An 11,128-nucleotide genomic window follows, 5' to 3' on the forward strand; every position below is an offset into this window, starting at 1 on the left:
CATTATCAAAAGCAATGCACTTCTGTCTTAGATTGGTAAGGCTCTGTGCAGAATCTTACCTGGAAACAAACAAATTATATTCTGAGGCTTAAGAAGAGTCACATGCATCTTCAAAAGGACTTTAAATGCTTTAAATGCTTCTTACTAAGTGGTCTGTGGCATTTCTGATATTATAAGTTGAAAACTGTCTTATCTATTAAAAAGCTCAGGACAAAATATTTTTTTTACTGTTAATAATAGTAGAGTGAGTGACCCTAGTATTACTGTTCTTTTTGAGGAGTTCAGGATACCAATTGTAGCCCAGGGTGGCCTGAACTCATGCTCTACCTGCTAGAGCTTCCTAAGTGCTAAGATAACAGGTATATGCACTTATCCTGGATTGTCTACTATTTTTAATTTATGATTATTATGGCATTATTTTAATTACTATTTATAGTTACTTTTCAGTTTGATCAAAGTATAAGTAATAAACTAAAAGCCAATGACTTCTCAATGAAATTCCAATAGTGATATAGATACGTGGATATATAGCTTATAATATAACAAAGGCCAACAAAGGCCAAAGGGTAATGTGAAAGAGAAAACAAAAATGTTCTTTGCAATATGCCTCTTGTCTGTCTGGTTAGTATAATTAACCAAACAAGACTTGCAGATATTCCAGTGGGAGTTTCATTATTTATAGTATAAACAAGAGAAACCTTTGCTATGCTGGAGATGACACACAGGGTCATGAGCATGCTCAGCAAGCACCTGCAATGAAACTACATTTCCAGCCCAAGAACTGTTTTAAAGATTTAAGATTTTTTAAAATTCTTATTCACTAGGATGTCTGTTTGTCCACATGTAAGTATTTGCATGGACATGTGGGTACCTGAGAAAGCCAGAAGAGAGTGTCAGATTTCCATGGTGCTGAAGTTACAGGTGGTGGTAAGCTGCCTGACTTGGGTGTTGGGACCTGAACTCTGGACCCCTGGAAGAACAGCCAATAGTTTTTATCTGCCAAGCCATCTCTCAATCCCCAGCCAGGAAAACTTTCAACATGCCAATTTAATATAATGTTGTAAACCCAGAAACTTATATCACAATATTCCATAAGTAAAGGGTTGTAGATTCAAATACTAACATAGAACAACTGCATGACACAAAGAAATACTCAAATGGATTCCTTGCAGAGTGGGTCTCAGATAATGGACGTGCTCTCTGCCCAGGCACAAATCAGTCAGATGAAATGATAAAAGACTGGATTTGATTCTCTAAGAGACCTCAAAGTCCAGGTTTCTGCAGAATTTGAAAGTTAAATTGTGGACTATTTCTATCCTTATTGATGATGTGTTTACCAATAGATGATTATTTTAAAACGATTTACATGTGAAACACTTTCTCTTTGCAAAAAAAAAAAAAAAATCAGGCGTCAAATTTAATTTAAAATAAAAATTGCCTATTCTTGAAATTTCCTGGTACTTGATTTATACTCTGTACATATTTAACTCTCCCAGTGAATAATTTGTTGCACAGAACAGCTAAAGGTAAATTATTGAAAGCATTTTTAATCACCGTTATTACTCTTAGGTTTTCAGTATTTACAACCGCAGGCCCTGAACTAACAGCCCTTCCCAGTGCCAGGCTCCTTCCTCTAGAAAGCGAGTTCACATCACAGTGGGTAACGACACTTGCTGCTCCCCGTCTCCTTCCATGCTTAGGGCTATAGGCATATACTGTGAACACCACCCCCATTTTCAGAAAGCTTTAGAGACCCTGAAACTGTCACATGGGCTCTGATTCCTTTTATAAACCACCAGAGATTGGCCCTGGTGCTGGACCTGACTTCTCTCTGGACCCATGTGCCCCACGCCCTCCACCCTAGTCAAGCGGTTTCCTCTCTGTCACGGCATTAATGCTAACAAATCTCTCCTCCAGAGTCATCAGTCTCAGCATCTCTCCTGAACTCTGGCTGTGCTGGCTGAATTTGTGTCAACACAAATTATAGTCATCTGAGAGGAAGAAATCTCAACTGAGAAAATGCATCCTTCAGGTGGTGGTGAGTCAGCCTGTATGTAGAACGCTGTCATAATTAGTGATTGATGGGGGAGGGACCAGCCAATTCTGAGTGGCGCCATCATTGGACTGGTGGTCCTGAGTTCTATAAGAAAGCAGGTTGCATAACCTGCGATGAGCAAGCCTATATGTAACACTCCTCAATGGCCTCTGCATCAGCTCCTGTCTCCAGGTTCCTGCTGTGTTTGAGTTCCTATGCTGGTTTCAATGATGAACAACAATGTAAAATTGAAAACCAAATAAACCTTTCCCTCCTCTCAGCTTGCTTTTGGTCATAGTGTTTTGTTGCAGCAATAGAAACCCTGAAACACCAGCCCTCTCGAACTAAGAGACTCGAATCCTCTACAGAAACGCATAAAAATGCATAACCCTTTAGGGATCTCCCCCTTTTCTTGCTGCTACCTCCATATCCAGCATAGGCCCCTGCCTTGACCTAGTGAGTCTTTCACATCTTTGGGTGCCTGTTCATCTCTGAGTCAAGAAAATCCCATGCTGAGTAACATGCCTCCGTGTCCAGTCCAGGACTGTTGCTCCGACCTTTTTACAATTTTGTATTTGGGGGAACAGTGACAATGTTCTCCAACTCACCACACCACACCACACCCTCGCACCACAGTTTCTCAGTCATAGCTCAGTACTTTCAGTGACTTTCAAAAAGAGGGTTACAACTATCCTTGTACTCTGCGACAACACTTTTCAAAGAATAGCACTTTCCACTGTCCACCCAGACTACTTTTAGGAGCTGATGCACCCACACATATATCTCTCTGTCTTCAAACTTCTCTCTGTGTGCCATTTTGGTACAAGTGAAAGTGATACCATGTCCTTACTTTAATAATGTTTGATACATAATTGTTAATTTACCCAGACCCCCTGCCTTATTAAAGTTAAATTTTTAAAAACATACAAGTGTTTCTCACTGTCTTTGTAAAAGAATTGTCTTATTCAATATAATTTGGGTGAAAGATATCTAATTCTAAACTATCAATGAAAAAAAGCCCTGAATTTTGGGAACATCTATATTTTAAACCTATATTTAATGTCTGAGGCAAACTATTTACAGGTATTAAAAAGGTCAAACCAACCAGCTTGCCCCTCTTTCAGCGTTGACTCTATTTACTGGAGTGAGGGGACTTACCAAGCTCAAATTAAAGCATCAGTCTTGCTTATCTGTTATCTTGGCTCCTTTCAGAAATATGTTACTAATTATTTTAATGCTTATTTATTGCTTTTATTTCTGTTATATCAATGTTATAGCACATACCAAAGACAAAAATAATTAATTAAACCTGGATTAGAATATGACTAATAGTAGGATCTGGAAATTTCTTCCTTAGTAGCCTTTGGTAATTATTTCTTTTTCTGAAGATCTGCCTTCCTGATATTGTAACCTTCCCAGCTTCCAGGATAAGCTCCTGGCTGCCATGGGACATGAGTTGGCATGGACCATAAGCTAGGACTTATAAAAGTAGCTACAACTGCTGGAACTTCCACAAGCTGTATGTTTGATGTTACATCTCTAAGTGTGGAGAATTAAAATTTTACAGGTCCAAAGGAAAAATTATATTGGGTTATTTTAGTCTTTTAATAGCCAATCTGTAATCACCTGCACCCATTTCCTATTTTCCTATCACATCACTTGTATTCCGCTATTCCCGTCACCCTCCTCCCACTTCCTTCTGTATATCTACAAATAAGTGTAGCCTTCATTCCTTATCGTTTTTGACAAACAGAAAACCAAAATCAATCAAAATGTACAGTTTTGTCTCCCAGTCCCAGTAGATATATCTACAAAACATTCCCACACCTGAGGCCCAGGGAACATTAATGTATACAGAGAAGAAAGAACCAGAGGATCTGTAAGGACCAGAGGATCAATAAATTTGCAAGAACCAGAGGATCAATAAATTTGCAGTGAGATTGTGTCTTCTAGCAACATTAGGAGCTACACCAATAAAGTATCACCAACATGACAGCCCAAAATGTGAGCTGAAGAAGGATGGCACCAATGACCATGCCAAACTGGATGGAAATAATTTCAAGAGGCTAAGACCCTACACAAAGAATTTAGAGGCAACTAAACAAAGCTGGGAGCAAGAGAAGTGGTCCTCTCTGGGGAAGAGAGAACACACCAGTTGGTTGTTTAGTGCCAAATGGTCAGCCCTGAAAACATACACATCATATGCATAAATTTATATGGACTCAACAGTGTGTGTGTGTATACATTTATATATGCAATAACAATAAAAAGGGAGGTCATGAATTTGAAAAAGAGCAAGCGGAGGTTATGGGAGGGCTTGGAGGGAGGAAAGGGAAGGAGGAAACATTGTAACTAAATTATAACCTCAAAATAACAACAAAAATAGCCAAATCTATCACCTTTCCCTGCTGAGGTGGAATTTAAATATAGAAACCCTTCTAGGACCTATCTTTACTCTCCATCTTCCTCACAACCACTTCAAAAACCACAAATTCCAAAGTTATTATCTCAAGTATCCCCTTCTCTTGGTAATTTCAAGTTTAAATGACGTGAAATGTCTTCTTGGACTCCCTTACTTTCCTTTGATAACTGTCCTGACTCTATATCCACTGAGCAATCCCTGATTCTGGATGCTGGTCCAAGTCATCCAGAATACCGTGCAGCACACTACTTGGATTCAATAATGTTCTCGTACGAATGAGTGCAGATGCCAGCTTCTGTTCTAGAGGCTAACACCTGACTATCCACGGTGTTACTAACTCTAATAAACTCCCCAGGAATCTGCCCCAGTGTCACTCTTGAACACCCTGAAACTTCTCAGCAAGTCACTATATCTCCCTATGAAAAATTAATGTACCATCAATTGTGTGTTCTAAAACCTGCCCTCTGACATGTTTTTAACTCAGTGACATCCTCTCTCAAACTAGGCAAAATTATCCAATACTAAAGAATACCCTATCCATACGAAGAAACTGAAAAATATTCTAAACAAATATCAAAGCCTTCTTGGTATTTTGTTTTAATTACATAACTTCCAAAATTGTCTTGAATGTTCCTAGTCAATTTATTTCCATTATTCTTCCATTAGAACTACCATGACTAAATAAGTAGCTGACAGAACTTGTCAACAGCATTAGTAATTCCACTTAATTCAAAATTGCTTTGAGTTTTAAGATGATGCTTATTTGCAAGGCTAATCTTGCTTTATTGTAATTTTACTTTTTGAAAACTATGTTTATAAAGTATTGAATAAAACACAAATCTTACTTTTAAGAAATTCAGTGTTTTCACATACATTTGTCTTTAGTGTAAAGAAGAAAGCTACACTTTCCAAAGTACCAATACTTAACATATCTCCCTTCCGAATGTCTAAGCATTTTCACTCAGAGAACGAGCGAGGGTCATTAGCCCTGCATACATCACACGTGTTTCTAAGCAGAGTGATCCTTACGTTCGTCCTTTCCTCAATATTTGCTCCGTACTGTAGCAGCCTGGCAGCCATTGCTGAATTCTCGCCATAGACGGCATAATGCAGAGCGGTGTTACCCCTGCTGTCTTTAATGTGCGGGTTAGCATGGTGCTCTAGCAGAAAACACACGACTTTGTCCTCCCAGCTTTCGACAGCCTTAAGGGATTGTAACAAGAAGCACACAGTCATCTCAAAGAATTCGTGATACATACTCAAGAGCTTCACATTTATTATAGTTATTTTTATTAAACTCATTTTTACTTCAATCACAATCATTTTATCCTTAAAATGATGACTATGGCCTACCTTCATCAAGGGTGTGATGTTATGATTGTCACACACATTAATCTCACAGCCACGCCTCCAGAGATGTATCACCAGTTCTAAACGTCCATAGAAGCTAGCAAAGTGCATGGCATTCCTATAGAGAAATCACAGGGCACTCTCTCAATATGTGCAAGAGTTCTTATAACTGGAACTGTAGGAAAGCATAGAGTGAATGTGCGTTTTAAACAAATATGTAATGCTTTTCTGAAGAAATTTGTTTTCCCTTGTGAAATTTCTTCTAAACACACACACACACACACACACACACACACACACACCTGATTCACTTGCATTAAGCCTCATTTTAAAATTCAAGATATAGAATGCAGATCCTTTGGCAGAATGTAGCCACAAATGGCTTTTATCCCAGTTCACTATGAACCCTTGTTTCCAATTTTCCTGAGCCAGTCTTTTTCCTGTTTGTTGATTGCCACTCTGCCTTCTGCACATCCAGAAAAATAGGTTATTGAGCTCTGCTCATGGCATTCTCCTTTGACACTCAACTCCAAGCTTGCCCACATTCCTACCACACAGCAAGTCTATTGCCCTATAAGGCACATGCTTAAGGTGGTGTTCAGAAAACAGAGAAGGGACTGGAACCAACAACTGGCTTATTCCATCCCTAAAACTTGACCCACAGAAACTTTAATCTGTTCATAAGGTTCCACAACTCCCACATCAGAGCTACCATCTGAGGACCAAATGCTCAAATACTTGAGTAGGGAGGAAGAGGATACCTTTGAATTCTGGCCAATTTTACTCCTACTTTAAGCTCTGTTACCTACAAATTATTTCTTACACTTTCTGGGCTTCATTTCTGCTCCAACAAAATGGAACATTGTGATGCTTCATTGAGAATGTATACACAATAATTAAGAGAGTTTTATTTGTAACCTGCTAGATAGTAATCATATTATTCCAATGTAACATACATGGTTAAACAGGTTTGTAAAACAATACAACTTATACCCATTTGTAGATGTTTTAAGAATTCTATAATTCAACAACTGTAAGGTGACTTTTTTTTTAAGTGAGCCAGGATCTTCATGTCCAGATTGGTCACACACTCATGCTGCTCCTGCTAAGATACTGAGACTGGAATGCCCTTCTTCTGTTTTAGAACTATAAATGATAGCGACTTTTAGAGTTTTATTAATACTCAAAAGAATGGGTCAGAATGCACTCCTACATACAATAGGTCCTTTGAAATTTAGTTATGCCAATTGCACTTAATAAATTTTACGTTTTACAAGTACAGTAAGAACAGCAATAACAGGATCAAAAGCTAAGCAAAGAGTAACCAGGGCTTTGGTTTCCAGAATTTTAAGCCAAAGAAAGAAATTGTGGGAATCAAATGAAGAAGTATCATTTAATTTTTAGTCAATAATGCTACTCTGGTCAGAAGAAAACCATGAAGGTTTCAAGGAGGAATGGATCCTGAAAAAAATAGTAATATGTACATAGCAGATATTCTGGTTAAATCTGGAGACTAAATGTATTGAGATAATGGGAGGAGATTCGTGCTTCTATACAGAAACTATTACATCTGAACACCACCTCAAGCATGTGCCTTATAAGACAATTCCTGTGTGATATTAATAGTCATGCATATTTGCTATCTTTTATTTTCATACTTATGATCAGTATCTTAGCGTGAGATTCTTTGGCTGTGATGAAACACCATGACCAAAGCCACTTGAGGAGGAAAGGGTTTACTTGGCTTACACTCCCACAGCGCTGTTCATCATCAAATGAAGACAGGGCAGGAATTTAAACAGGACAGGAACATGGAGGCAGGAATTGATGCAGTGGCCATGGAGGGGTGCTGCTTACTGGTTTGCTCTGTATGGCTTGCTCAGCCTGCTTTCTTATAGAACACAGAACAACCAGACTAGAGATGGCACCACCCACAATGTGCTGTGCCCTCCCCTATCAATAACTAGTTAAGAAAATGTCCTACAAGCTTCCCTACAATTCAACCAAATGGAAACATTTTCTTTATTGAAGTTCCCTCCTCTCAGCTTACATCAAATTAACATAAAACTATCCAGCACAGGTGGGGGCCATCCCTAACTCTGTTCCTGCCCATGAATCCCATTCCCCTAACTGGGCGGCCTTGCCTGCCTCAGTGGGAGAGAATGTGCCTGGTCCTGAGTGACTGATGTGCCAGGTTGCGGGGATGCCGGGGGTGGGGACACCCCCTTCTCCAAGGAGAAGGGAATGTGTAAATGAAGGGGATATCTTTGTGAGGAGGAACTGAGAGGAGAGGGGCTGATACAGGGATGTAAATTGAATAAATAATGAAAAACAACTATCCAGCAGAATCAGTCTGCGATTATTTGCAAAAGTCTATATAGAACAAAACCATGCTCAATAATATTTATAAAATATAAAAATCTATACGCACAGATAAATAGATTCTTCTCAGAAAAGACTAAGTAAAACAGGAAATATCAATACATACATATGTACACACACACACACACCAAATTAAAAGAAAGTGTGAGATTTTTATCTGTACATGAACACAATCCCGCTCTTCAAATGACTATTTGAAACATATGCAGGACCATTAACAACTAATTACACAGGAGGCAAAGAGTGATTCAATTTTTTTTTTTTTTTTTTTTTTTTGGTTTTTCGAGACAGGGTTTCTCTGTTTAGTCCCGGCGAGTGATTCAATTTCAATACACTACATTAAAGTAGATTATATTCTCTACCACTGAAAATAAGCTAGAAAGAAATAAAAAGATGACCTGAAGCCGGGCAGTGGTGGCGCACGCCTTTAATCCCAGCACTTGGGAGGCAGAGGCAGGCGGATTTCTGAGTTTGAGGCCAGCCTGGTCTACAGAGTGAGTGCCAGGACAGCCAGGACTACACAGAGAAACCCTGTCTCGGAAAAACCAAAAAAAAAAAAAAGAAAAGAAAAAAAGACCTGAAATGAAATGTTCCAATTAAACATGTTTGTTTATCAGTGGTTCCTGTCCTGTGGGGGATCAAATGACCCTTCCACAGGGGTAGCCTAAGACCATCAGAAAACATTTTTGATGTTTTCTCACACTTTCTTTTCATCTGTTGTGTGTATGTATGTATCGATATTTTCTGTTGCTACTGAGTCTTTTCTGAGAAGAATCTATTTATCTGTGCTTATAGATTTTTTATATTTTATAAATATTATTTTACAGGTGTTTTACATTATTTTACAGGTGTTTACATTATGATTCATAACAATAGCAAATTACCATTATGAAGTAGCAACAAAAATAATTTTATGGTTAGGGGTCACCACAACATGAGGAACTGTATTAAAAGGTAGCAGCATCACAAAGCAGAACTGCTAATGTAAGCAATAAAAAAGAGGAAAGTTCATTTGCAAATCAAGTGCTAGAAAATAATACATTAGATTTGTACATATAGTTTGTTGATTTAAGTCTCCAATCAATGTTTGTTTAGATGTAATCAAACTGGTTTGTCACTTAGCATATCTGACAATGCTAATATTCCTCTCTGTCTATGCCTCCTTTAAGGTGAAATATTCAATGGATGCACTGTATTTTTAATAACTGTGTTCCTCTAATAATTTGACATTTTAAGGCAGGCTGATAAAAATAAAGTGCTATGGGTTTCTTTTCTCCCTACTGGAACCAAGATGTAGAGAGGCGTGTGTGTACAACTTTAACTGTAGCACGGGAAACAGAGATACTCAGTTCAGTTCCTTACAATACACATCAGACTTAATATGCACATACATAAACATATATATACATATATATTCTAATATACATTCTGATATATATCATATATAGTAGATACTGAGTTTTACTTGAAGAATTTTAGGATTGAAGGTAGTAAATACTTTATAAAATAGTCCTTTTGTTCTTCACTTTTTAAAAAAATGTATGTAACATTGTATTCCTAATATGTACACAAAGATAAAATGATTTATCTTCATTAATTAACACTTTTAAATAGTCTGTTGACTCTCCAAAGGACTCATGAGGAAGGAAAAGCAACTAAACTTCTGCCTTTGTGTTGGGTTGGCTGGGCCAGGGGTCCCTCCCAGGTGTGCTGATCACAGGCGCTGAAACAGCCAATGTATAGTGGCAGCAACCAGGGCTAGGCCCTCCCGTTCCTGTCCTGGGAGCCAGTAAAGGTGTCTTCTCCCACACTGCACCCCGCCCCCTCCAGGTCTGAAGGTTCTCTTACCTATTCTCCCCGTCTCTGTGATTGACTTCGTATCTACCCAGAGTCAAGTACTGCCGCACAAGAGGTACATCTCCTGAACAGACCGCCATGTGTAGATCATTGTCAGGAAAGTATGCCATGTCTAAATAAGCAGGATTTTCCCTTCCAAAGCACGGGGTGCTTCTTCGTGGCTTAACATCGCAGAAACCCAAGGGCGTCTCTTCCGTACTCTTTTTCTGACAACAACACAGCGCAGAGAAGCCTGGAAAACTCAAAGGCCTCCTGTCTTCCCCTCGGCTGTAATTTCCTCCCATCTCAGGCAAGGTTATATACAGCAAGCCAGACGTTAACTGCCCCAGTATCAACGTTACTATAACAAGCAGACTCTTCCCAGCTTATGGCGAATTATAAGTCTACCCCTCCAGTTTTTAATATCATATAATTAGCCCATTATTCCTTATCTAAGTATCAATGATGTAATAAGCCCACCCATCCTGATCCAAATATTATCGCTTGTCATAAACTAGCCAAGTCTCTCCCAACGTCCCTGTCTCCTCAAGTCCGCTCCCTGGTTTAGTGTCTCTCAACTGCAGGGACAGTTGGCAGAACAGCGCTTGTCCAGCCATGCTCGTGGACGCAAGAACGCAAGGGTGTACTCGAACGTGTGCGTGCCTCTGACCTTCAATTGGCTGAAGCCAATAAAGCTCAATGCGCATGTGCATAGTCCAACCTGTCAAATCTCTGCAAAGTCAGCATGTGTTGTTTCAAATGTCAGAAGAGGCTGGAGGAATGGCTCGGTGTTTACGAGCATGCACTGCTCGAACAGATGGGCCTAGCTTGGTTCCAGCACCCACCATAGCTGGCTTACAATGTCCTTTTTTGGACTGTAGGCACCTAGACTCACACAGGCACATTTCCTCACAGACATAAGAACATAATTAAAAATTAAGAACTTTTTAAATGTCATGTCAAAAGAGAACTAGATGACCTTTGGTCATTTCTTCAAGGCTGACCTACAGCCATGGGAAAGGAGTCCTTGGGCATGGCTGTTGAAAGTGAAGGGGGACATGGAATGTCAAAGGCTTGCTCTACAGGAATGGTCTTTTAATTTC

At 39.1% G+C, this 11,128-nt stretch overlaps 1 protein-coding gene across 1 annotated transcript in view; it reads right to left on the reverse strand.

The window, feature by feature from the left end:
• The window catches only part of LOC143439592 (uncharacterized), a 62,744-nt gene extending 52,137 nt beyond the window's left edge, over positions 1-10,607 (reverse strand). Inside the window, exons 1-3 of the mRNA XM_076925930.1 lie at positions 10,038-10,607; positions 5,811-5,925; positions 5,487-5,660 (exon numbers count right to left, since the gene is read on the reverse strand). Coding sequence (XP_076782045.1) covers positions 5,487-5,660; positions 5,811-5,925; positions 10,038-10,330 — 582 coding nt within the window. The 5' untranslated portion in view covers positions 10,331-10,607. The remainder of the gene's footprint in view (positions 1-5,486; positions 5,661-5,810; positions 5,926-10,037) is intronic.
• Positions 10,608-11,128: the final 521 nt, after the last annotated feature.

Source organism: Arvicanthis niloticus, chromosome 27, assembly GCF_011762505.2.
Source record: "Arvicanthis niloticus isolate mArvNil1 chromosome 27, mArvNil1.pat.X, whole genome shotgun sequence".
NCBI lineage: Eukaryota > Metazoa > Chordata > Mammalia > Rodentia > Muridae > Arvicanthis > Arvicanthis niloticus.